At 46.5% G+C, this 25,532-nt stretch overlaps 2 protein-coding genes across 7 annotated transcripts in view; both read left to right on the top strand.

Annotated features, from left to right (window-relative positions):
• Positions 1 to 6,398, top strand: part of Ammecr1l (AMMECR1 like) — a 33,555-nt gene extending 27,157 nt beyond the window's left edge. For 3 of the 4 annotated variants that reach the window (XM_045149630.1, XM_045149631.1, XM_045149632.1), the window contains 2 exons: positions 1,295 to 1,391; positions 3,026 to 6,398. In XM_045149630.1, the coding sequence (XP_045005565.1) occupies positions 1,295 to 1,391; positions 3,026 to 3,137 (209 nt within the window). In that variant the 3' untranslated portion in view covers positions 3,138 to 6,398. Of the gene's footprint in view, positions 1 to 1,294; positions 1,392 to 2,282; positions 2,337 to 3,025 lie in introns of all 4 variants that reach the window. The other variant, XM_045149633.1, reaches the window with a different exon arrangement.
• Positions 6,399 to 8,327: 1,929 nt separating this feature from the next.
• Polr2d (RNA polymerase II subunit D) lies at positions 8,328 to 24,775 on the top strand. 3 transcript variants are annotated; one of them, XM_045149676.1, is made up of 5 exons: positions 8,328 to 8,435; positions 8,779 to 8,993; positions 12,015 to 12,195; positions 14,143 to 14,238; positions 24,149 to 24,775. In XM_045149676.1, the coding sequence occupies exons 3-5, from the start codon at positions 12,056 to 12,058 to the stop codon at positions 24,432 to 24,434; spliced, it is 522 nt and encodes a 173-aa protein (XP_045005611.1). In that variant the 5' UTR covers positions 8,328 to 8,435; positions 8,779 to 8,993; positions 12,015 to 12,055; the 3' UTR covers positions 24,435 to 24,775. The 3 variants fall into 3 exon arrangements, with proteins under 3 accessions (XP_045005611.1, XP_045005610.1, XP_004668233.1); XM_045149675.1 differs by lacking the exon at positions 8,779 to 8,993 and having other exon boundaries at positions 8,346 to 8,435; XM_004668176.2 differs by lacking the exons at positions 8,779 to 8,993; positions 24,149 to 24,775 and adding an exon at positions 15,782 to 16,401 and having other exon boundaries at positions 8,346 to 8,435.
• The last annotated feature ends 757 nt before the right edge of the window (positions 24,776 to 25,532 follow it).

The following is a 25,532-nucleotide window of genomic DNA, read 5'->3' as shown; positions in this document are numbered from 1 at the left end:
CTAATAAGTAAATAAATAAAAATACTTAAGAAAAGAGCTACTCAAAGGTTAAAAGTTACAGAATGTAACCCCTCTTTCTGAAGGCTTCATGGGAGTCCAGGGCAGGCAGGCCATTGAGCTTAGGAGTTCAAGGCCAAGCTGGGGGCATGTTGAGGTCCTGTCTTCCTATGGAGCACTGCCAGGTACCAGCATAAGGCCAACAGTCTAGCCCAGGCTGACCTGGAATTTACTATGTGGTCTCAGTGTGGCCTCAAACTCACTGCAATCCTCCTACTGAGTGCTAGAATTAAAGGCATGTGCCATCACGGCCGGGGCCATGTTTCTTTCTTTTTTCTTTTTCTTTTATTTATTTTTTAGTTTTTTGAGGTAGGGTCTTACTCTGGTCCAGGCTGACCTTGAATTCACTATGTAGTCTCAGGGTGGTCTCGAACTCACGGCGATCCTCCTACCTCTGCCTTCCGTGTGCTGGGATTAAAGGCGTGCGCCACCACGCCTGGCTTTTTCTTTCTCTTTTTGACAGTGACAGACAGAGAGAGAAAGAGGCAGAGAGAGAGAATGGGCACACCAGGGCCTCCAGCCACTGCAAACAAACTCCAGACGCGTGCGCCCCCTTGTGCATCTGGCTAACGTGGGTCCTGGGGAATTGAGCCTCGAACCGGGGTCCTTAGGCTTCACAGGCAAGCGCTTAACCGCTAAGCCATTTCTCCAGCCCTTTTTTTTTTTTTCTTCCCCCGCCTTAGGGTTTCACTCTAGCCCTGGCTGACCTGGAAATCACTATGTAATCTCCCGCTGGCCTCGAACTCACAGTAATCCTCCTACCTCTGCCTCCTGAGTGCTGGGATTAAAGGTGTGCACAACTATACCCGGCTGTGTTTATTTCTTGATAGTTACATTGAGTTAACGCCTGGTAGGAAGGATGCAGGAGCAGGGATGTTGGGGCCAACTAGTATGACACACTGGATTACCATATCTTACCTCAGATTCCACTGAATTGACAGGCAGGTGGGCTTCCAGCATCTGGGGCCATTGCCTAGGCCTTCCTGTGCCCCAACAATGTGGGCTGTTCCCCCCCCCCCCCCAGGTAGTGTCTGACTCTGGCCCAGGCTGACCTGGATTCAGTATGTAGTCTCAGGCTGGTCTTGTCCTCACAGGATCCTCCTGGGTCTGCCTCCCGAGTGCTGGGGTTGAAGGCTGCTCGCCTGGAAGCCTCTTTGTCTTGGAGCACTAGTCGCACTGGAGCCCGCTGCTCTGTTGTCTGACTGTGTGCTGACTTCATTCCTGTCTCTGTTCTCAGACTGGGATCAGATCCAGACAATAGACTCCTTGCTCAGAAAAGGTGGCTTTAAGGCTCCAATTACCAGTGAATTCAGAAAATCAATCAAACTTACCAGGTAAGCTACTGTCTCATTCTCCTTGATAGTTTTCATTTAACGGAGCTTGGGGTGAGGATATTTTTAATGGGAAAGGGGAGAAAAAGTTTTCTCTGCTAATGTCCCTCAGCCAAGAAGTGTATGTGGGGTGTGTGCTTTAGGGAAGCAGTGGCCATCAAGGCAGGAGCTCCCAGCAGCCTGCGGAGGAGGTGAGGGTGCCTGCCGGACCTGTGTGGCTGGGAGGCTGAGGGAGGCATCAGGTTAGAAGGTAAGGCTCCGGGGAGGAACCCAGGGTCAGTTGAGGTGCTTCTTCCTGACCCAGGTGGTAGGGGATGCAGAAGAGTCAGAGATGCATTTGACCAGGAGTTAAAAGAACCTCCTTTTGGGGACAGCACTTGTAGATGGAAGCTGCCCAGTGTCATAGAATACATACTGACTTGGGTCTGTATCCCAGCTCAACCTTTACTAGCTGTGACCTGGGGCAGTTATTCCACCTTCCTGAGCTGTTTCCTGTCTGTATGATGTGAGTGGTGATTCCGTCAGGTTGTTAAGGATGTGATATGGTAAGATAGAGAGTTTGCAGCCCAGGGCCAGGCAGACTGGTGGTGCTCAGTGGACGTCAGGGCTCTTCTTGAACACTGGAGAGTTATCTTCTTCAGGCCTTTGTTGGGATCCTGTTCTGCAAAGTGCTGTTTGGAAGATGACCCACTGTTTTTAAATGCTTTGGATTCCAAACATCAAAGGCTGGGACTGAGGCTCAGAGCTTTTGCTTAGCATGCTCAAGGCCCTGGGTTCCATCTCCAGCACCAGAAAAATCTTTACAAAATAAAATAGAAAACACTTCAACTACAAAGCATTATTACTATTATTATTACAATTTATTTGAACAGCCATTTCCCTGTCAAAATTCAGGAATAATCACCTTGCAATGGAGGAGTGATTACAGTGGGAAAGAGATGGCTCTGGGTAAGGATTGTCACCCAGCTCCTGTGGTCTGTAGTAGGCTCCATAGGTTTGTAACACCCATGCTTTGCATCCTGACTCATGGCTCCTTCCAGAGCAAAACCAAAGTGCTATGAATTCTGTTCTGATGACCCTGTGCTATGGCATATTCATCTGGGGAGTGAGACTGTCCTATAGCCAAGGATCCATTACCCTGCTTCATCAGAATCTGACCCAGAATTAGGTATCTATGCCCCTTTTAGTTATGACTTATTTGTTGCTCTTCTACAAATTGAGGTTGCATTTCTGTCAAATATATCTCGTTAAACCTGAAGTAGATATGCAGTTTACACTGGGTTTTGGTGCAGCCGTCTTCCAATCTGCCACCATGTAATTTGACCTTGAAATTACTTGTCCAGATCCCAGTAGCAGATTGCTTATGAGCAGCCTGATGATGAGCATTGTAGCGTTTAAAGGTGGGATGTGCTGGTGAACATTCTCAGGGTGAACTGTGATTGTGCTTTTTCATCTTGTTCATCTGTAATAATAGCATTGTTTTCTTGTGCCGTCTTTCATTTTCTGTAAGTAAGATTGCTCTTGGTCTTCCATTTTATTCTTTCAAACTGTGGGATAAACTTGGTTTTCTCTGCTGAGTGACTCTTCCAAATGAGATACTTGGGGTTTCTAATACGTTTGCCTGTTTCCTTACGCAGGTACCGAAGTGAGAAGGTGACAATCAGTTATGCAGAATATGTCGCTTCTAGGCAGCACTGTCTCCAGAACGGCGCTCTTCACGCCCCGCCCCTCTACAATCATTACTCCTGACACCCGGCTGCACGACCAGTCCCGCCCCCCTGTGGCCACCAGTGGCTACGACATCATTGGAGCAGATGCCTCCTCTTCCTGGTCCAGTTACTTCTATTACTGCACCATTTTATGATGCTAGCTTCCGTTGCCAAGTCTGCCTCCCACTGACTGAGGGGGTGTGGGGGTTACATTTGAATGAAACAGAACTTGAGGGGCCCAAGCCTTATCTCAGCCTTTCCTCAATATGGGGTTCCGTTGGATTGGGGCTCCCCCATGACCACTGAGAATACTGTGGGTTCCGAAGAGCCTTGTGTGATGATTTACCACATGTGTGTTGGCCACACCTTGGAAGCTGGAATCGATGATCCATGGAGGCTTACTTACCCCCACTAACTCCCCACAGCCTCCCCAGATCAAGTAGATGTATTCCCCTGGCAGTCTGGGCAACGGAGACCAACAAGAAACATTTTTAGGTTGTTTTAAATTCCTTTTTTTAAACTTCCAGTTTATTGCGTACCAAGAGTTGATCACTTCTCCATGCTTCATATGTGAATGCCATGTTAGGGTTGAATGTGGGTACCATGAGTCCTTCAAGGCTCCTGGATAGAGACCCTCACCAAGATCAGAAGCCCTTTGGATGGCGTTGCAAATCCCATTGCGCAGTAAGCCATGAAGGTTTGAATACCCACCCCCCTCTGCTGGATTTTCTGGTACTCTGCATCGAGTCTCCTGGTGTTGAACAGAGTTCTGTGGTTTAGCCTGCTGAGTAATGGAATGGAGATGCCTCATCGCTGTGAGCAGGTGTGAAAGGAGAGACCTCTTCCTCACTACCCGGCTACCTCTCCCTATTCTGGTGGCAGTGCCTATGTAGCTGGATCTAGGTTCTCAAGCACAGACGTGCACACAGGTGGTTGGGTTTGGCTGTAGGAGGATATGTTACCATAGAGTATCCAGGGGCCTCTGAGCTGGTTTTCTTCACAGGCAAATATCCTGAGGGAGCCATCAGTAGGAGAGTTCCTGTTTCTAATTTGCCTGTAGAAGTGGGAAGACTTGGTATTTCAGTCCATAATAGGACTCTAGAGCAAAGCTGTGTAATAAAACAAGGTGAATCGATCTTGCCTACCACGCTGGGAATCTTCACCCACCAGGGCAAATTTCTAAGTTGCTCATGTTGGTGTTTTAAACTTCCACGTGACATTTCTCTTTCCTATTTTTGCTCATTTCCAAGTAGCTATTGGCAAACTTTCCTTTCTTGCCTATTTTTCACATGTTTGGTGGCAAAATTTATAGAACTAGGGGACTTGGGAGATGCTTTGAAAGCTGTCTGAAAGGCACTGTTAACATGATTCACAGGAAGAGGTGGCCAGCTCCCAGAGGATCCTGAGAGCTTGTGTTGAACAACACACTTTTTGAGAACTCTTGAGGTGGATTGGGTGTCAACTCAGTGAACGAACACATGATTTCATATATTTTTGAGTTTTGTGGTAATGGTGTGGCTTTACAAAATGGGCAAATAGTCACATCAAAGATCTTTTGAGTCTTCTGCCAGGGATGGAAGAGGGAGGGAACCCATGTGCTATTTTAGGCATTGCCTCAAGTTCCTGGGAAGGGAGAGGGAGGGGCTTGTGCTGCTGGTGAGGACCTGGGATTTGTTGGGGGGGGTGCTGGTTACAGTACCTAGGCTCACTGCCCCCTCCATTGCCATGGCGGGTTTCTTCATGTACATGAAGGAGAAGGGGTTGGTCTTACAGTGCTACTGAGGGTGGTAAATGCCATGTTACAGATATGATAGCAGGTGCTCCCAGATGCCATGGGTTGGTGTCAGGGTGGTTGGCTCTGAACTGAGCTACTCGCCTCCCAATTTGTACAACAGTATTGATACATAGGGCTACACTCATTACTGTTCAAGCGTTCTATGTTAAAGGTTATGTTTAATTTCTAAAGATTTAAAAAACAAAAAGCAAAAAAAATGGTGCTAAACTTCACCCCTGAGCACGCTCAGTGAGACTGGTCATGCAAGCATTTACAGTGCCATGCGCCTCGAGCCCACTTTTCTTGTAGAAATGCTCCCTATTGTCTTCCCCAGTGTACAGTATGTATTTTATTTTATTGAAGGTGGGGTAATACCTGCCATTTACGAAAATGAACAGAAAATTTTAAAGCCCAAGAAATGGGGGAAAAAATCAGTGCACAAGAATCGGGCGAATGAAGCCCAGCAGCACACTGAAGCGGCTCGGTGGTTTTGGAGGGAGAAGCCTTACTCCCCGCACATTCCCTCACGCTCCCGCTCAAGGCCAGCACTGGAAATGCCTGAGTTCCCCTTGCTGCGTGAAGGGGGTCAGGAACTCAGCCAAGGAAACGCTTTGGCCCAGAAACAGTGGGCTAGTCAGTGTCTGTCCTGACTGGAACCTAGTCAGGAAGCAAGTGTATGGTCATGGTTGCCTCATGGAAACGTGTGACAGATGGCTCTCAGGAAAAATAACCAAGTGTGGGTCATCCATGTGGCAGCTTGGCATAGGGAAGTAATAGCTCTGAACTGCTTTCCACACGTTGACCAAAGCAGTGGTGATGGTGGCTGGCATATGCCGAATAGGTGGTACAGTGTTTGTCCTTGAGCTGCTCGAGCTGAACTGGAGGTCACCACTGTTGTCAAAGAACCAGCCCAGCTTCGCTGGCTTGGCTTGGAGCTTGTTTCATCCCTAGCTGTGAGTGCCTTTTGGTCTGGAAAAGTTGGCTTGTCTCATCACACCCACAGCTAGGACCTTCTCTGTGTAATACAGATCGTCCTGTGTGACCTGAACTAAAGGAGAATGTCTTTGATCATTAGAGTGTGTCAGTGTCGGATGGTTTCCACTGTGAGCTTCAGACGTTTTCACTTCGTAATACTAAAACAGCTCATGTTAGAGACCCTTTCCACATGAAAGGTTTGTAGTTAAAATGTTACATATATTTTACTGTTTATAATAAAATTATCTATACAAAAGAAGTCCTGGGTGTTAATTTTAATTATGCACAAGATCTGTTTTCCATCAATATGTTAACATCTACAATTTCACTAACTTGGTTTATTTTCTGTTGAGATTTGGGAGCTACATGTTTTGTTTTCTGTGTTTTTTTATTTTCTTTCCCTGAAGCAAGAGACTGGCCTTCAGTGTAAAGACTTCAGACCAATTCTTTGTATTACACTTGGTTGCCTCTTGGCCATATAACTTCTGAGTACAAATCATTGAACTCTTTAATGAAGTATTGTAGAGAATAAATCATAATGGGTAAAAATAACTGTCAGCCTCTTTTTTGCAACTGGAGGGATTGAATTAACTAAAAGTGATTATTAACGGGCTGAGGTTTTATTTGGTTTTTTGAAGTACGGTCTTACTCTAGCTTAGGCTGACCTGGAAGTCACTACGTAGTTTCAGGGTGGTCTTGAACTCAAGATGATCCTCCTACCTCTGCCTCCAGAGTGCTGGGATTAAAGGCGTGTGCCACCATCCCTGACTCTATTTTTTTAAGTCAATATTTATGTGAGAGAGGGAGGCAGATAGACAGAATGGGTGCACCAGAGCCTCTAGCTGCAAATGAACTCCAGTTGCATGCAGCACTTTGTGCACTGCCTTATGTGGGTCCTAGGGAATTGAACCTGGGCCCTTTGGCTTTGCAGGCAAGTGCTTTAACTGAAATTTCTGACATCTAATTCCTTTAGGACCCAATGTAGATAGATGATTTGTCTGATTTTATTTTACTGCGGACACCCTGCACTTAACATAAATATGTTCAGGTCAAATTCATTTTTAAGCTATCACATCCAGGAAGACTATTCTATGGAATATGTCAATGTTATTAAATATTTATTAGAGGCAGATAGAGAATGGGCATGCTAGGACCTCTAGCCACGGCAAATGAACTCTAGACACGTGCCATCTTGTGTATCTGGCTTACGTGGATGCTGCGAATCAAATCTGTGTTCTTTGGTTTCACAGGCAAGCACTTTAATGGCTAAGCCATCTCTCCAAACCCTCGAAGCTAAAATTTTAACATGTATTAATGACTTAAGATATCTTTATTTTCAGACCTCCTCATGTTCAAGATAAAAGCCTTAAAAACAAAAAACAGAACTGGAGAGAGGGCTCAGCAGTTTAGGTGCTTGCCTGCAAAGACTAAGGACCTGAGTTCAATTCCCTAGTACCCACGTAAAGCCAGATGCACAAGGTGGCACATACATCTAAACTTTGCAGTGTCTATAGGTCCTGCCATTCCCATTCTATCTGCTTCTAAGTAAATAAAAATTTTTTTAAAAAAATCTTCTGGGCTGGGGCTGGAGGGATGACTTAGCAGTTAAGGTGCTTGCCTGCAAAGCCAAAGGACCCAGGTTCGATTACCCAGGCCCCACGTTAGCCAGATGGATAAGGGGCGTAAGCATCTAGAGTTCATTTGCAGTGGCTGGAGGCCCTGGCTCGCTCATTCTCTCTCTCTATGTATATATGTGTGTATATATAAAATCTTCTGGGCTGGAGAAATGGTTTGGCAGTTAAGGCACTTGCCTGTGAAACTAAGGACGTAGGTTCGATTCCTCAGGACCTACATAAACCATATGCACATGGTGGTGCATGTCTGGAGTTCATTTGCAGTGGTTGGAGAACCCTGAAGCATCCATTCTCTCTTTTACTCAAATGGAAATAAATTTTTAGCCAGGTGTGGTGTTGCATGCCTTTAATCCCAGCACCTGGGAGGCAGAGGTAGGAGTGTTGCTTTGAATTCTAGGCCACCCTGAGACTACATAATGAATTCCAGGTCCAGCCTTGCTAGAGTGAGACTCTACCTTGAAAAAAACAAAAAAACAAAAGATAAAGTTTTCAAAAATCTTCATCTATCACTTGAATATCAAAATGCTCATTCAAGCTGGTGTGGTAGTGCACGCCTTTAATCCCAGCACTCGGGAGGCAGAGGTAGGAGGATCGCCGTGAGTTCGAGGCCACCCTGAGACTCCATAGTGAACTTCAGGTCAGCTTGGGTTAGAGCGAAACCCTACCTCGAAAAACGAAAAAATATAAAAAGCGCTCGGAAGTCCAGTTCATGATGCCGGTGCCTGCACGGTGTCCTGCGGTCTAGAGGAACGAAGAGGAAGCCAGCTTCCCAGTGCCGCGCCGCCGCGCCCCCTAGGCCACCGCCCTCCGCAGCGGCTCTCACTTCCGCTTCCGGTCGCGGCTCTCACTTCCGCTTCCGGTCGCCGCGGCGGCGACGGAGCGATGGCGGCCGGCGGCTGCGATCCGCGGACGGGCGACGTGGAAGAGGACGCCTCGCAGCTCATCTTCCCCAAAGGTAGGACCCGGGACGGCGCGGTCCCCGGCGTGCTCTCGGCGCGCGGGCGCTCGCTCGCTCGTCCGGGGCTGGACCCGGTCGCGCTGCGGGGCCAGCAGGAGGGATGGCCGTCCAGGTGGCCGCCTCTTGGTCCTGGTCCCGGGCTGACATTTGCTACGCTTGACAGGGACTCGCTGTAGCCCAGGCTGACCTGGAATTCAGTATGGAGTCCCAGGCTGGCCTCGAACTCACGGCGATCCTTCTTCCTCTGCCTCCCGAGTGCTGGGATTAAAGGCGTGCGCCACCATGCTCAGTGGTAGGTGACGTTTCCACAATTTTAATTATTTTATTGTTTATTTTCAAGGAGAGAGGGAATGAGAATGCACGGGCGCACCAAGACCTCTTGCTCCTGCTTTGCGCATCTGGTTTTATGTGGTTAATGGGGAAACACTTTCAGACCAGCACCTTTAATAAGGGCCTCAGGCCACTGCAAACGAACTCCAGATGAATTGGCCACCTTGTGCATCTAATTTACCCTTGGGGCTTGTGGAATCGAACCTGGGTCCTTAGGCTTTGCAGGCAAGTGCCTTAACTGCCATGTCGCCATTCCCCTCCCCCCCTTTAACCCCCCTGAGGTAGGGTCTTGCTCTAGTTCAGGCTGACCTGGAATTCACTGTGTAGTCTCAGGATGCCCTCGAACTCACAGTGATCCTCCTACCTCTGCCTCTGAAATGCTGGAATTAAAGGTGTGTGCCACCATTCCCCCCGCCCCCCGTTTTTCTAATGCAAGAGACCAAGAGTGAAAGAGAGAGAACGAGAGAGAATTGGCCCATCTGGGCCTCCGCTACTGCAATCAAACTCCACATGGGTGTCCCCTTGGGCATAAGGTCACCTGCTTCACTGTGCATCTGCCTTACGTGGGACATGGATAGTCAAACATGGGTCCTTAGGCTTTTCAGGCAAGCGCCTTAACTGCCAAACCATCTCTACAGTCCTTTTCCTTTTTGGGGGTGGGTTTCAAGGTAGGGGCTCACTCTAGCCTAGGCTGACCTGGAATTCACTATGTAGTGTCAAGCTGGCCTCAAACACATTGTAATCCTACCTCTGCCTCCCAGGTGCTGGGATTAAAGTCGGACGCCTTCCAGGCCTGGCTCAGAAGATGACTTTTTTAATTTTAATTAAAAAAAATTTTTTTTTTAATTTATGTATTTGAGAGCGACAGACACAGAGAGAAAGATAGATAGAGGGAGAGAGAGAGAATGGGCGCGCCAGGGCTTCCAGCCTCTGCAAACGAACTCCAGACGCGTGCGCCCCCTTGTGCATCTGGCTAACGTGGGACCTGGGGAACCGAGCCTCGAACCGGGGTCCTTAGGCTTCACAGGCAAGTGCTTAACCGCTAAGCCATCTCTCCAGCCCTAATTTTAATTTTTAATTTTATTTATTTATTTGAGAGAGCAAGAAAGAAAGAGGCAGAGAGAGCAAGAATGAGAATGGGTGCACCAGGCCCTCCAGCCACTGCAAACAAACTCTAGACACATGTGCCACCTTTTGCATTTGGCTTTTGTGGGTCCTGGGGAATCAAACCGAGATCCTCTGGCTTTGCAGGCAAACACCTTAACCGTTAAGCCATCTCTCCAGCCCAGAAGGTGACTTATTTTTAAAATTTATTTGAGAGTGACAGAGAGAGAAAGAGGCAGTGAGGCAGACAGAGAGAGAGAATGGGCATGCTAGGGCTTCCAGCCACTGTAAACGAACTCCAGATGTGTGTGCCCCCTTGTGCATCTGGCTAATGTGGGTCCTGGGGAATCGAGCCTGGAACTGGGGTCCTTAGGCTTCACAAGCAAGTGCTCAACTGCTAGGCCATCTCTCCAGCCCCAGAAGGTGACTTTAAAGATATTTTTTGTTTTTTGAGGCAAGCCTAACTGGCCTTTTTTTCCTTAATTTTTTGTGTATTTTTTTATTTATTTGAAAGTGAAAGAGAGAGAAAGAGGCAGTTAGAGAGAGAGAGAGAGAGAGAGAGAGGGAGGGAGGGAGAGAATGGGCGTGCCAGGGCATCAAGCCTCTGCAAATGAACTCCAAATGCATGCGCCCCCTTGTGCATCTGGCTAACGTGGGTCCTGGGGAGTCAAGCCTTGAACCGGGGTCCTTAGGCTTCACAGGCAAGCGCTTAACCACTAAGCCATCTCTCCAGCCCTGGCCTTTTTTTTTTCTTAAAATATATATATTTTTTATTTATTTATTAGACAGAAGCACATAGAGAATGGATGTGCACAGTGCCTTTGGCCACTGCAAATGAACTCCAGATGCATGCGCCACCTTGTGTATATAGCTTACATAGGTCCTGGGGAATCGAACCTGGGTCTTTAGGCTTCACAGGCAAGCACTTTAACTGATAAGCCATCTCCCCAGCCCCCCCTTTTCTAAAAATATTTTTTATTTATTTACTTATTTGATACAGAGAGAAAGGCAGAGAGAGAGAGGCAGAGAATGAGCACACCATAGAGAGAATGGACGTGCACAGTGCCTTTGGCCACTGCAAATGAACTCCAGACGCAGGCGCCCCCTTGTGCATCTGGTTTATGTGGGTCCTGGGGAATTGAACTGGGATCCTTTGGCTTTGCAGGCAGATGCCTTAACTGCTAAGACATCTCTCCACTCCCCCTCCCCCATTAATGCATAAGACCAGGTGTAAAAGAGACAGAATGAGAGAGAATTGTCATGCCAGGGCCTCAGCCACTGAAATCAAACTCCCCTGTGCATAAAAGGTTGCCTGCATCACTGTGCATCTAGCTTATGTGGGACATGGAGAGTCAAACTTGAGTCCTTAGGCTTCGCAGGCAAGCGTCTTAACTGCCAAAGCATCTCTTTTCTTTTTGAGGGGCTGGGTTTCAAGGTAGGGTCTCACTCTAGCCCAGCCTGACCTGGAATTCACTATGTAGTCTCAGGCTGGCCTTGAACTCACAGTTATCCTCCTATTCTGCCTCCTGAGTGCTGGGATTAAAGGTGTGTGCCACCATGCTCAGCACCTTTTTTTTTTTTTTTTTTTTGAGGTAGGGTCTTCCAGGCTGACCTGGAATTCACTATGGAGTCTTGAGCTGGCCTCGAACTCATAGCAATTTATTTTACCTCTGCCTCCCAAGTATGGGACTAAAGGTGTGTGCCACCACACTGAACTAAAGAAATACATTCTTTCTTTCTTTCTTTTTTATATTTAATTAATTTATTTGAGAAAAAGCAAAAGAGAGAGGAAGAAGAAAAAAAGAAGCAAATGAACTCCAGGTGCATGTGCCACTTTGTGCTTCTGGCTTTACGTGGGTAATGGGGAACTGAACCTGGGTCCTTTGGCTTTGCTGGCAAACGCCCAACCACTAAGCCATCTCTCCAGCACTAGAGGAATATTTTGTTTTGTTTTGTTTTTTCAAGGTAGGGTCTCGCTCTACCCCAGGCTGACCTGGAATTTACTTTGTAGACTCAAGGTGCCCTTGAACTCACGACAATCCTCCTACTGCTACCTCCTGAGTGCTGTGATTAAAGGTGTGTGCCACCATGCCCGGTTCTAAAGAAATATTTTCAATTTATGTTTGTATTTTCCACAAATAGAGTTTGAAACAGCCGAGACCCTTCTGAACTCCGAAGTTCACATGCTTCTGGAGCATCGGAAGCAGCAGAATGAGAGTGCAGAGGACGAGCAGGAGCTCTCTGAGGTCTTCATGAAAACCTTAAACTACACTGCCCGTTTCAGCCGCTTCAAAAACAGAGAGACCATTGCCAGCGTCCGTAGGTGAGTTCAGGGATACCTGCCTCCTTTCATCTAAGTAAAATAACAGCTTCTGTCAAAAATTTATCTGAGCCCAGCATGGTGGTGCACACCTTTAATCCCATCATTTGGGAGGCAGAGGTAGGAAGATTGCTGTGAGTTCGAGGCCAGCCTGAGACTACATTGTGAATTCCAAGTCAGTCCAGGCTAGAGCAAAATTTATGTCAAAAAACAAACCAAAAACAAGAAAAGAAAAGAAAATAATACTATCTGAGCCAGGAGAGGTGGCATATGCCTTTTATTCCAGCTCTCAGGAGGCATAGGTAGGAGGACTGCTGTGAATTCAAGAACACCCTGAACTACATAGTGAATTAATTCCAGGTCAGCCTGGGCTAGAGCAAAACCCTACCTCAAAAAATACAAGAAAATAAAAATAAACATGCCTTTAATGCCAGCAGCTGGGAGGCAAAGGTAGGAGGATCACAATGAGTTTGAGGCCACCCTGAGACTACATAGTGAATTCCAGGTCATCCTGGGCTATAGCAAAACCCTACCTCAAAAAAACAAAAAGTAGAATTAAAACTTCAGTCTTGACTAAAGAGGTAGGGTCTCACTCTAGTCCAGGCTGACCTGGAATTCACTGTGTAGTCTCAGGGTGGCCTGGAACTCAAGGTGATCCTCCTACCTCTGCCTCCTTAGTGCTGGGATTAAAGATGTGTGCCAACATGACTGGCCAATTTTATTTTTTTATTGACAACTTCCATAATTATAGACAATAAATCATAATTGCTTCCTCTCTACCTTTCCCCTTCACATATCCATCCTCCATCATATCCTCTCTCCATCTCTGTGTCCCAGTTGCTAGGACTAAAGGCGTGTGCCACCATGCCTGGCTAAGAGAAGCTTCTCTAACACAAAGTGAGAATAGCATTAATATATGGGTATGAATGTTAGAAAAGTGCTTACAGGGCAGATGAGTGAGCATAATATATGAGAGAGAATAGGCAGCCAGTGCCTCCAGCCACTACAAATGAACTCCACATGGATGTGCCCCTTTGTGCATCTGGCTTATGTGGGACCTGGGGAATTGAACCAAGGTCCTTTGGCTTTGTAGGCAAACGCCTTAACCACTAAGCAATCTCTGCAGCCCCACATAAGCTCTTAACTAGGTTTTATTCCCTCTTGTGGAGCAGGTTTCCAGTCCAATTAGTGAGTGGTTGGCTTTTCCTCCATAACAGATATGCCACTATTGCACCTGTTGGATCATTTGGCCTGGCTGGTCACACTTAAGGCTTGCAATGTCCACTGTTAATCACCACTGATGCCTTCTGTCTCCATAGGGCTGCATGCAATGTAGTTTAGAAAGCTAGAAAAATCTGTCAGGCGGCCCACTGGGAGGAGGTTTTCATCTTAGCTTCAGGGTTTTTTTTTTTTTAATACTTTATTTAAGTGAGTGAGTGAGTGAGAGGGGGAGAGAGAGAGAGAGAAAGAGAGGGAGGGAGGGAGGGAGGGAGGGAGAATGAGAACACCAGGGCCTCTAGTCATTGCAAACTTGAGACACATGTGCCATTTTGTGCACCTGGCTTTACATGGTTAATGGGGAATTGAACCTGGGTCCTTTGGCTTTGCAGGCAAGCGCCTTAATTGATAAGCCATCTCTCTGGCCCCAGGTTCAGCTTGATTTTGCATTGACCTTGCAGCCCAGGCGTGTGGGTGGAGTCTTCAGCAGTAGGGTCTTACTATCTATTTCTGGTAGGAAACCAAGAGCTTTGGCAATGGCCTGTAATGTTTTGTGGGCATCAGGGACCTCACTAGCCAACAACTCACTGGAAGGTATTCCATCCCTGGCATTGAAATTTTACTAGTAACAATCTATGGGTTCTGGGGCCCTTTTGTTTTGTAGCTATATTTGGTCTCTGTTTATGCTGTTGATCATTATTTTTTTGTATTTTGATTTTCTCCTATAATCAGCTTGCTTCTTCAGAAAAAGCTACATAAGTTTGAGTTGGCTTGTTTGGCCAATCTTTGCCCAGAGACTGCTGAGGAGTCCAAGGCTCTGATCCCAAGGTGAGTTCCAGTTGTGGTAGCTTCTATAGATTTTGGATAAATTTCTACCATAGAGGCTAGGGATGTAGCTTGTTTGGTAGTCTTTGCCAAGTGTCCATTCAGTCTTGGTTCCATCTCCAGCTCCTCTTCAGGTGGGTGGTACATGCCTATAATCCCAGCAACTCAGAGTGAGGAGTTTGAAGCTGTGCGTGGTGGTGCACACCTTTAATCCCAGCACTTGGGAAGCAGAGGTGGAAGGAACACCCAAGAGTTCAAGGCCACACTGAGACTACATAGTGAATTCCAGGTCAGCCTGAGCTAGAGTGAGACCCTACCTTCAAAAACCAGGGAAAAAAATAAAGAGAGAGAGAGGAGTTTGAGTATCTGAAGTTAAGTCATTGTTTTTTTTTCCTAAGGTAGGATCTTACTCTAGGTCTGGCTGTCCTGGAATGCACTTTATAGCCCCCGATTGGATACATAAAAAGAATTCTGTCAGCTGGGTATGGTGGTGCACGATGTTAATCCCAGCCCTTGGGAGGCAGAGGTAGGGGAATGGCCTAATTTCGAGGCCGCCCTATGGCTACAGGTCAGCCTGGGCCAGAGTGAGACCCTACTTTGAAAAACCACAATAAATAAGTAAGTAAGTAAATAAATAAATAAATAAATAAATAATTGTGTCTAGTCCTGGGCCTGGTGGCACATTCATTTAATCTCAGCATTATGGAGGAGGCAGAAATGGGAGGATCACCATGAGTTTGAGGCCAGCCTGAGTCTACATCATGAATTCCACGAGACCCTACCCAGAAAAAACAGGAAAAAAAATAAAGGGTTAGATAAGGTACTTGCCTGCAAAGCAGAATGGCCTGGGTTTAATTCCCCAGTAGCCACGTAAAGCCTAATGCACAAGGTAGCGCAGGTATCGGAGTTGGTGTGCAGTGGCTGGAAGCCCTGGGGCAACCTTTCTCTTCCCCCCCTTTCTTCCAGTCTTCTCCGTATTTCTGTCTGTTTGCAAATAAATAAAGGGGAAAAAAAGATAGAAAAACATGGGCATGGTGGCTTATGCCTTTAATCCCTGCACTGGAGAGGCTGAAATAAGAGTTACCATGAGTTTGAGCCCAGCCTGGGCTACAGAGTGAGAGTGATAAATGCTAAATATAGGGAAAAGGTTACTTCTGGGGAGAGAAGGGATGTATTGGGCTAGGCCATCAGCTTTTTTTTTTCTTCCGAGATAGGGTCTCAGGTTGGCTCTTAGGCTGGCCTTGAACTCATGTTGGGATTAAAGGTGTGCTCTACCATGCCTGGCTCAAGTTTTATGGGTTTTTTTTCAAGGTGGGGGTCTAGCTCTATCCCAGACTGACCTGGGATGATCCTCCTGCTTCTACCTCCTGAGTGCTGGGATTAAGGGCATGCACCACCACGCCTGGCTAAATTTTGTTTTTATGAGGAAACAGGAAAGAATACCTTTGAAACATAAAGGTGACACAGAGCTCTGAGCAACCTTTGCTAAGAGGTGAGCACACTGTTGCCAGTTGCGAAGTCACTGTTGTCTTCCGGCTTCTTGCAGCCTGGAAGGGCGTTTTGAAGATGAGGAACTGCAGCAGATTCTTGACGACATCCAGACAAAGCGCAGCTTCCAGTACTGATCTCCACACGACTCACTGTGTTCCCCAGGAAGCACCCCCCCAGCAGCACCCCCTTCCCAGGGGCAGCCAGCTTTCCCCAGAAGTTCTGTTGCTGAAGACATTGGACTTCTTTCTATTGTTTCTGTTTTTAGAGATGAGATCTTGCTCTGCAGCCCAGGCCATTCTCAGAGGAGCTCATCCCAATTGCTGAAATTCCAGGTGTCAGCCTCCACCTTTTTGGAGAGGAAAGATCAGTTTGGTATTGGTCTGTTTCAGATGTTAGACCATTGACAGGTCATCTCTGAACAGCCTTGCCAAGGCTAGCTTGGTTGTCTAAGCACACTGCAAACTGGACAGTGTGAGGTGGGCTCGTGCGTAGCCATCTGTTGACTACCTCATACCGTGACTTTTGCACCCCACCTTATTTTTGTTTATGACCTTTTATATTTTAATGTCAGTGTGTTTTGTAGGTCTGAAGCTAAACTAGGATGTAGGAACCTTGCATAGGAAAAGATTGTTCTTACCTATATGTAGAAGGGAGAATTAAAGGGGTGTCGTTTCATTTCTTTTTTATTTTTTTGTGATTCTAGGGATCCAACTGAAGGCTTGTACATGCTAGTCAAACACTGCATCTGACATTTATTTTTTGTTTTTTTGGTGGTGCAGTGGTTGGAGGCCCTCGCGCACCCATTCTCTTTATCTGCCTCTTTCTGTCTGCCACTCTCAAATAAATAAATAGAAATTTAAAAAAGGTAGAGCAACTATTTAAAAAAACAAAAAAGGCTGATTGTGAGCCAGGAGTGGTGGCACACGCCTTTAATCCCAGTACTAGAAACAGAGATAAGGAGGGTCTCTGAGTTGGAGGTCATCCTGAGACTACATAGCGAATTTCATTTCAGCCTCCCTTAAAAAAAAAAAAAAAAAAAAGTGGTTGCAAGGCACATAGGCCAGAGTTCAGTTACACACACCCACATCAAGCCAGAATCATTCATTTGCACTGGCAAGAGACCCAGGTGTGAGTACATGTATATGCACACACAGGCATGCAAACGCATATTTTAACAGGAAAGTCCGTTTTGCCAGGAGCTGCTCTGTGCAATCTTATGTGGGGTGTTAGGCTGTCTTTATTTTTTTGTTTTCTTTTGTTCTGTCACCACAACCCCCAGCTAGTATTTATCTTTTAATCCCAGCACTCAGGAGGTAGAGGTAGTATTGCTGTGATTTCAAGGCCAGCCTGGGACAACATAGTGAGAAAAACAAAATTTATATTTATACATGTGTGTTATATGGGCATGCCAGGCTCTCTTCCTGCTATGAACTCCACCTTATGTTGTCCTTTAAATTTGTGTTAGGAAATTGAACGCAGGTAGCCGGCTTTACCAGGAAGCACCTGTAAACACTGAGCTCTCTCCCCATCCCTTGTTTGCCTCAGTGCTATGAGGCATTAACCCTCTATTTGTTGGGTCATGATGAGGGCCTAGGAAGATGGGGTGGTCAGAGATTACCTGTGATGATATTTCTATGTTTGGGGGGTTTTTTGTTTGTTTTTTTGAGGTAGGGTCTAACTCTGGCCCAGGCTGACCTGAACTTCACTATGTAGTCTTAGGGTGGCCTTGAATTCACAGTGATCCTTCTACCTCTGCTTCTCCAGTGCTGGGATTAAAGGTGTGCACCACCATGCCTGGCTTCATTTTTTTTTTTTTATTTTTGGTTTTTCGAGGTAGGGTCTCACTCTGGTCTATACTGACCTGGAATTAAATAGGTAGTCTCAGGGTCATCCTCAAACTCAAGGCGATTCTCCTACCTCTGCCTCTCCAATGCTGTGATTAAAGGTGTGTGCCACCATGTCTGGTTGACATTTCAGTATTTTCATAACATGTATATCTCCAGCTGCTCTGCCTCTCATCCTGTAGCTCCTTCATTTGCATTCAAAAGGCGTGGGGTGATTGCCATTGAGCCCAGATGTTTGTGGTTAGGCATATCAAGTGTTTTAGGACCTTCTTGAAACTACCACAAATGGGGGGGGGGGGGTTAGAAACAAAAAACAAAACCTCTATAATTAGCCCTTCTATTCTGTGTGTGCACATGGTGCATCCTAAGTTCATGCCCATAGCCTGCTCTAATCCTCTTTTAATACCTCATTTGACATTTCATTAATTAAAGGAGGTTTATTCAGTTTCCATTTTACAGATTAGGACTAAAGGAAGAGAGCAAAATGACAAGGTTCCAGCTGTCTTCCAGCCTGTTTTCTAGTGGGGAGAGGCAGACATGAGTAAGCAGCTGAGTCCCTTGGTCTGTGGTCAGGTGCTGCATGAGAGGCAGTGCTGGCTGTTGCTACCTTTGAGAAGATGTTATTTGAGTAGCTGGGGAACCAGCCTTGAGAAAACGCAGAGTAGAACGTTTCAGTCCAGACACAAAGTGGCCACCGCTCTCATGACCTCACAGCAGCTGTTTTCCCTGAAGAAAGCCCATAGCAATATTGGGCCCATCAGCATGTCATGAATGGTGAGCAGAGAAAAATAAACAAGCTGGGCAAAGTGCCACACACCTTTAATCCTAGCACTCCAGAAGCAGAGGTTTCATGAGTTCAAGGCCACCCCGAGACTACATAGTGAATTTCAGGTCAGTCTGGGCTAGAGGGAGACCCTACCTTGAAAAATAAAACCAAATAAAAAATGATATCAGCTGGGTGTGGGGCACACACCTTTAATCACAGCACTTGGGAGGTAGAGGTAGAAGGATCGCTGTGAGTTTGAAGCCACCCTGAGAATACATAGTGAATTCCAGGTCAGCCTGGCTAGAGCATGACCATAAATTGAGAAACCAAAAATAAATAAATAGTAAAAAGACATCAAGGCTGTACAGATGGCTTAGTAGTAAAGGTGCTTGCTTGCAAAGCCAAAGCCCCCAGTTTCATTTCCTAAGATGCATTTTAAGTCAGATGTACAAGGTGGTGCATGCATCTGAATTTGATTGCAGAGGCTGAAGGCCTGGTTATACCCATTCTCTCTTTATCTGCTTCTTTCTCTCAAGTGAATAAAGTTAAAAAAAAATGACATCAAAACACTACCTGGAAAGCCTGACAGCCCAGGTTTAGTTTCCCTGGCCCATATAGAGCCAGACGCAGAGAGCGGTGCATGTGTCTGGAGCGCATCTACAGTGGCACAAGACCCTAGGGCTGCCGCATCCTTGGTGTCTCTCGAAGACAAATAAAAATATTTTTTTAAAAAGAAGCGATTCATTGGAGGGAACATTGGGGAAAGGAAAAAGGGAGTATGGTGGAGGGGATTATGATCATGGTATATTGTCCATATTTATGGAAGTTATCAGTAAAAATTTAAAGGAACAATACATATACATGGTTTTTAGATTTTTCAGTATGTTAAGACGTGTATAATTCAAATGCATTTGTACACTCTCAGCACAAATAAAATTAGGAAACGAAAAAGAACAAAAAATACTGCTTAGGCCAGGCATGGTGGCACACACCTTTTAATCCCAGCACTTGGGGGCCAGAGGTAGGAGGATCCCTGTGAGTTCATGACCAGCGTGGGACAACTGAGTGAGGTCCAGGTCAGCCTGGGCTTGAGTGAGACCTTACCTCATCAAAACAAACAAGGGAAAAACAAAACAAATAAAAAAACCACACACTGGTTGGAAAGATGAAGGGTTTCAATGGAAGGGAGATGGAAAAGGAGACAAAGAAGGTAATGGGATTATGGACAAAATACATTATGTAGCTGGGTGTGGTGATGCACGCCTTTAAGCCAAGTACTCAGGAGGCAGAGGTAGGAAGACTGCTGTGAGCTCAAGACCACCATGAGAACACAGAGTGAATTCCAGGTCAGTGAGACCCTACTCAAAACGTCAAAAACAGACAGACAAACATGTACATGTATGAAAGCTGTCAATAAAAAAAAAAAAGTTTAGGGGGCTCAAGAGATGGCTTGGTGGTTAAGGCACTTGCCTGCAAAGCCTAACCACCAGCTTCAGTTCCCAAGCACCCACATAAAACCAGATGCACAGAGTGGCACATGCATCTGGAGTTTGTTTGCAGTGGTCAGATGCCCTGATATGCCCATTCTGTCTACTTGCAAATAATTTTTTTTTTTAAGTTTAAACAAACTTTAGTGTTGGAAAGATGGCTCAGCAGTTAAAGGCACTTGCAAAGCCTGGTAGCCAGATGCACAAATTGGTGCATGCATCTGGAGTTCCTTTCCAGTGGCAAGAGATGCTGGCATGCCCATTCCCTTTATCTGGTTATAAATTAAAATTATATATATATATATATATATATATATATATATATATACATACATATACATATATACATATATACATATATATATATATAATTATACACACACACACACACACACGTTGTTTTAGCCAGGCATGGTGGCACACACCTTTAATGCCCACACCTTGGAGGAAGAGGTAGTAAGACTGATGTGTGCTGGAGACCAGCTTGTGGCTACAGTGAGGCACTGCCTTGTGAAGAAAAAAAAAAATTTCAGTCCAGGCAGGAAGATGGTGACTGAGGCCAAAACAAGACCTGTCTCAAAGGAAAAACAAGAGAGCTCCAGTTCAGGAAAGAAGTTAGAGCAGGGTACAAGTGCAGAGAACATAGGCTGAATTAGCTGGAGTTTCACAGAGAGAAAGGGCTCAGTGCTAGAGCAACTGCCCAGCACACACAAGGCCCTATCCCACGAACAACAAAAGCAATTCAAGGAAAAGTTGGAAGGGGGCTGAAGAGATGGCTTAGCAGTTAAGGTGTTTGCCTGTGAAGTCTTAAGAACCCACATTCCATTTCCTAGGACCCAAGAAAGCCAGATGCACAAGGTGGCACATGCATCTGGAGTTTGTGTAGTGGCTGGAGGCCCTAGTGTGCCTGTCCTCTCTCTGCCTCTTTCTCTCTCAAGTAAGTAAAATAGGCCTGGAGGGATGGCTTAGTAATGTTTAAGGCATTTGTCTGCAAAGCCAGAGGACCCAGGTACAATTCCGTAGGACCCACATTAGCCAGAAGCACAAGGGGGGGCAGACGCATCTGGAGTTTGTTTTCAGTGGCTGGAGGCCCTGGTGCACCAATTCTCAATCTCCCCCTTTCTCTGTCAAATAAATAAAATAAATTTGAAAAATTGGAAGGCACTGAGGTTTCATATGTAAGCTGATGTGGGTGATGTGCCAGGGGAGTGAGGTTTTATTTCAGGCACACTGGGAAACTGAAGGCTTGGAGTAAGGAGAGAGAGAAGACCTGCCATTTGCTTGAATCGGGTTCTGGCTGCAGGGTAGAAAATGAGGGAAACTGAAAAGGACAAACGGAAAGCAGCTAGGAAGCGATTCATCCACTAAGCACAATGGCTTAGAAGGGTTGAAACTTTCTGTTCATGGCATTTTAGGATTTGGGCTCCTTATGGTTTCTGTCACATGTCCTCAGTCTTTTGTATGTGCGCATGCTTGGCAAGTTCCTTTGCCTGTGAGCTCAAGCCCCCTTTTTGTGTGAGTGCCTCATAAGCCAAGAGATATTCTTGTGAAGATGTAGCTCAGGCCCAGTGTGGCAGTGCATGCCTTTAATCCCAGCACTTGGGAGACAGAGGTAGGAGGATCACTGTGAGTTCGAGGTCACCCTGGGACTACATAGTGAATTCCAGGTCAGCCTGGGCTACAGCAAGACCTTACCTCGAAAACAAACAAAAACAAAGAGATGTAGCTCAGTTGGTAGACAGCTTGTCTTTCATACAAGAAGCCCTAGGTTTGAACCTCAGCACCATAAAGACAAGCAAAAGGGCTTGCAGAGATGACTTAGTGGTTAAGGTGCTTGCCTGCAAATCCCTAGGACCCATGTTCAACTGACTCTCCAGGTCCTACACAAGCCATACACATAAGATGACACAGTAGCACAAAGTTACACACGTGCACAAGGTGGAGCATGCGTCTGGAGTTCGACTGCAGTAGCTGGAGGGCCTGGCACACCAATTCCCTAGCCCCCCTCTCTATGGCTGTCTCTCACATAAAACAAGAAAAAGTCAAAAGAAGTTATTACAGCTCCTTACGTTCACTTTTTTTGTTTTTTTGAGGCAGCATCTCACTCTAGCCCATACTGACCTCGACTTTTCTATACCATCTCCTCAGCCCTGCCTTTGCTTTAAATAATTGTGCTTTTGGGGTAAGTTCATCACTCATAAAATTTATTTCCATGTAGAATATATGACTATAAGTGTACTTATTTCTTTTGGGTTTTATTTTTATTTTTTGTTTTTCGAGGTAGGGTCTCACTATAGCCCAGGCTGACCTGGGATTCACTGTGGAGTCTCAGGGTGGCCTCGAACTCACGGTGATCCTCCTACCTTTGCCTCCCAAGTGCTGGGATTAAAGGTGTGCGCCATCATGCCCGGCTCTATTTTGGGTTTTAAAAAAATATTTTTTATTTATTTGTATTTATTTAATTGGGGGTGAAAAGGCCTAAGTGAGGTGTGGAGAAGAGATTGAGTAAAGGAAAGGTGGAGGGATAGCTAATCAAAATCTAAGAGGATATAAATAAATCATATGGAAACCTACTTTTTTTTTTTAATTTTTCATTTATTTATTTGAGAGCGACAGACACAGAGAGAAAGACAGATAGAGGGAGAGAGAGAGAATGGGCGCGCCAGGGCTTCCAGCCTCTGCAAATGAACTCCAGACGCGTGCGCCCCCTTGTGCATCTGGCTAACATGGGACCTGCGGAACTGAGCCTCGAACCGGGGTCCTTAGGCTTCACAGGCAAGCGCTTAACCGCTAAGCCCTCTCTCCAGCCCGAAAACCTACTTTTTTGACAATGGAACACACAGGAGCCATAGACTGTTACTAGAAAATTTTCAGTGCCAGGGATAGGATACCTTCCAGTGAGTTGTTGGCCAGGGGGTCACTGATGCCCCCAAAACATTACAGGCCATTTTCTTTTTTTTTTTTTTAGGATCTGTACTCGTGTTTATTCATTTTTCTATAAAACACAGCAGGCTGAGCACACTGATGACCTGTCCTCCATTGTAGTGGACCTAAGTCCCTCTCCATCATTACTCAGAAATGTATAACAACCCACCACGGTGATGAGGGCATGTCATCCACTTGCCCTTTTGGGGGACCTTTTGTGATAACGTCAACAGTCACTATACATTTCCTGGAGTTCTGGCATCGAGAGCTGACATTTCCTGGAATTCCTGCTTCCAGAGTCTTCTGGCCGTGAAGTGCCTCATGGGTATACAATCTCTTGGCAGCCTTTCCACAGGGAGATTGAATCCTTTCTGTTTGGATGTGTCCAGAGACAGATGCCTCACTCATGGCCTTCCCAAGCAAAACAGAAAAGGCAGTGTCCCCCAAAAGTGTCTTGTAACTCAGGGTCCCGCTATACAACCCCATAAACCCAACCAGCACACTCAACGCATACACACACAGAAACAGAAGTCTGATTCTTCTAACAAGTCTGGCAGGACCCCCTGCCACAGGGGCAGGGACGAGCTCCAGCAGCAAAGCCCAGATCAGGGAGGCCAGGAAGAACCGCATCAAGAAGGCCAGAGGGCTGGAGAGATGGCTTAGCGGTTAAGGTGCTTGCCTGCAAAGCCTAAGCACCCAGGTTCAAATCTCCAGAAGCCACATAAGCCAGATGCACAAGGGGGCGCATGCGTCTGGAGGTCATTGACAGTGGCTGAAGGCCCTTCCCTTCTGTCTCACATAAATAAAATACATAAAAGGGAGACAAGAGGGAGTAATTGGGAGGGGTTTATGGTTAAATTGTATATGTGCCCCAAACTGTCAACAAAATAAGGCATAAATCACAAGAAAAAAAAAAGACAGGGTCAGAGCCGGACGTTGTAACACATGTCTGGAATCCCAGTAGCATCAGAAGAAAAAGGCCATTCTCGGTTATGAGTCTGAGGCCAGCCTGAACTGCATGAAAAAGAGTGGTGGGGGTGGTCATAGTTGTAGAGAGTGGTCTAGGACTGGTCACCCTGGGGCTTCCCAGGTGGAGGGTGTGTGTCCAGGAGTAATGTTTGAGTTCTCAGCATGCCTGGCTTCAAAGAGGAGGCTACAGTATGGTGTGTGCTCATATGCAGTCAGGACAGTATATACAAATACAGTGAACTCTCACAAAACTACGCATAAGAGCCATTCGCAGAGTACTTGCCCAAAGTCCCGTAGGATCATTTGCCCCTCACCAGCCTCAGGGTCTTGTGTATGTGGGTTGTGGGGGGGGGGGGGGGTAGCCCAGGCTGGGCTTCACTCAATATGAAGCTAGCTTTGCACCTCCGATCCTCCTGCCTCCACCTCTCCAGTGCTGGGATCGCAGGTGTGCCCACCGTACCCCGCATCACCTGGACTTGGCTGCCATTAACTGTGCCAGTGGTGGGAGTTCTAACCGCAGATGGAGGCACCTCTGCCCAGCTTCAGACCAGCAACCCTTGTTCTTGGCCGCGGATGAACTACTCAAGGTGCAGCCTGTTCCAGACAGACAAGAAGGCACTGGTCCCAGAGACAGGACTGCAGCAACGCTACCCTTGCTTCCCAGGGCTTCCGCCTCCCACCGTGCTGTCCTCTCCCTGGAGACATCAGCCGCTGTGAGAACACACCGACCTCTGCCGCCCGTCAGTGTTTGGCAGGACCGGCCACCGTGTGTCAGGCATTGCTGTCAGAGCTGGGGTTGGTTACACCAGAGACCACTCTGGGCAAGGAGGCAAGAATACCAGCAAACAGGCAAATGCCTTAATAAGGTCATTTTGACAGTAATATGTGCTATAAGGAGGACTGGAGAGATGGCTCAGTGATTAAGGCACTTGCCTGAGGAACCTACGGACTCAAGCTGGACTCCCTAGTGCCCATGTAAGCCAGATGCACAAGGTGGCACATGCATATGGAATTTGTTTGCAGCGGCTGGAGGTGCTGGCGCACCCATTCTCTCTCTACCTGCCTCCTTCTCTAAAAAATAAATAAGAGAGGACTCTCGCAAAAATATAAATAAATAAAATACTATTTGCTATGAGGAAAACTATAACTGGTCAGGGTCAGTTATGTGGATGTGCAAGCTACCCAACTTGAGGTGATCAGAGAAGTCCTCTTTGTGGGGACATTTCAGTAGAGACCTGGACAAGGAGCCAGTTACAAAAAGAACAACTGGTCGTAGTGGTGCATGCCTATAATTCCGGCACTGGGGAGGCTGAGGTTGGAGGATCACTGTAGTTCAGGGCCAGCCTCGGTTGCAGTGAGACCCCTTCCCCACCTCAAAACAACCAAATAAAAACTGTGTGCAAAAGTCCAGAGGCAGGAGCTATGATGGCCAACTCAAGAACAAAAAGGGTTAAAAAAAAAAAAAGGTCATTATAACAGACAAAGCCAATAACCATAACATAGAAACCCCTTAAAGAGACAGGAACACACATGCCTGAAACACCCAGCACCTATAAAATGGGGTAGTCACACCCTTTCCCAAACTCAGAGGGATAGCTCCATGGTCCCAGGGATGCCAGGCAGGAAGTAAGGACTTCGATTACTGCATATCCAGAAAGCCTCATTCCCATCCTCTGGTCGCCGTGCCCACACACTTGCCCCCTCCCTTCGGTTTTGTTGAAATCAAAAGAGAGAGAGGGAGAGCAGAGTCCGAGGGTCTCTCCAGGGGTCATTGGTTCACCCCACAGGGAGACAGACCTTCCATCAGAAAGAACC

The sequence above is a fragment of the Jaculus jaculus genome, chromosome 5 (assembly GCF_020740685.1).
Source record: "Jaculus jaculus isolate mJacJac1 chromosome 5, mJacJac1.mat.Y.cur, whole genome shotgun sequence".
Lineage (NCBI taxonomy): Eukaryota > Metazoa > Chordata > Mammalia > Rodentia > Dipodidae > Jaculus > Jaculus jaculus.
The sequence above is the reverse complement of the archived record's forward strand: the minus strand, read 5'-3'. Positions and strand labels throughout refer to the sequence as shown.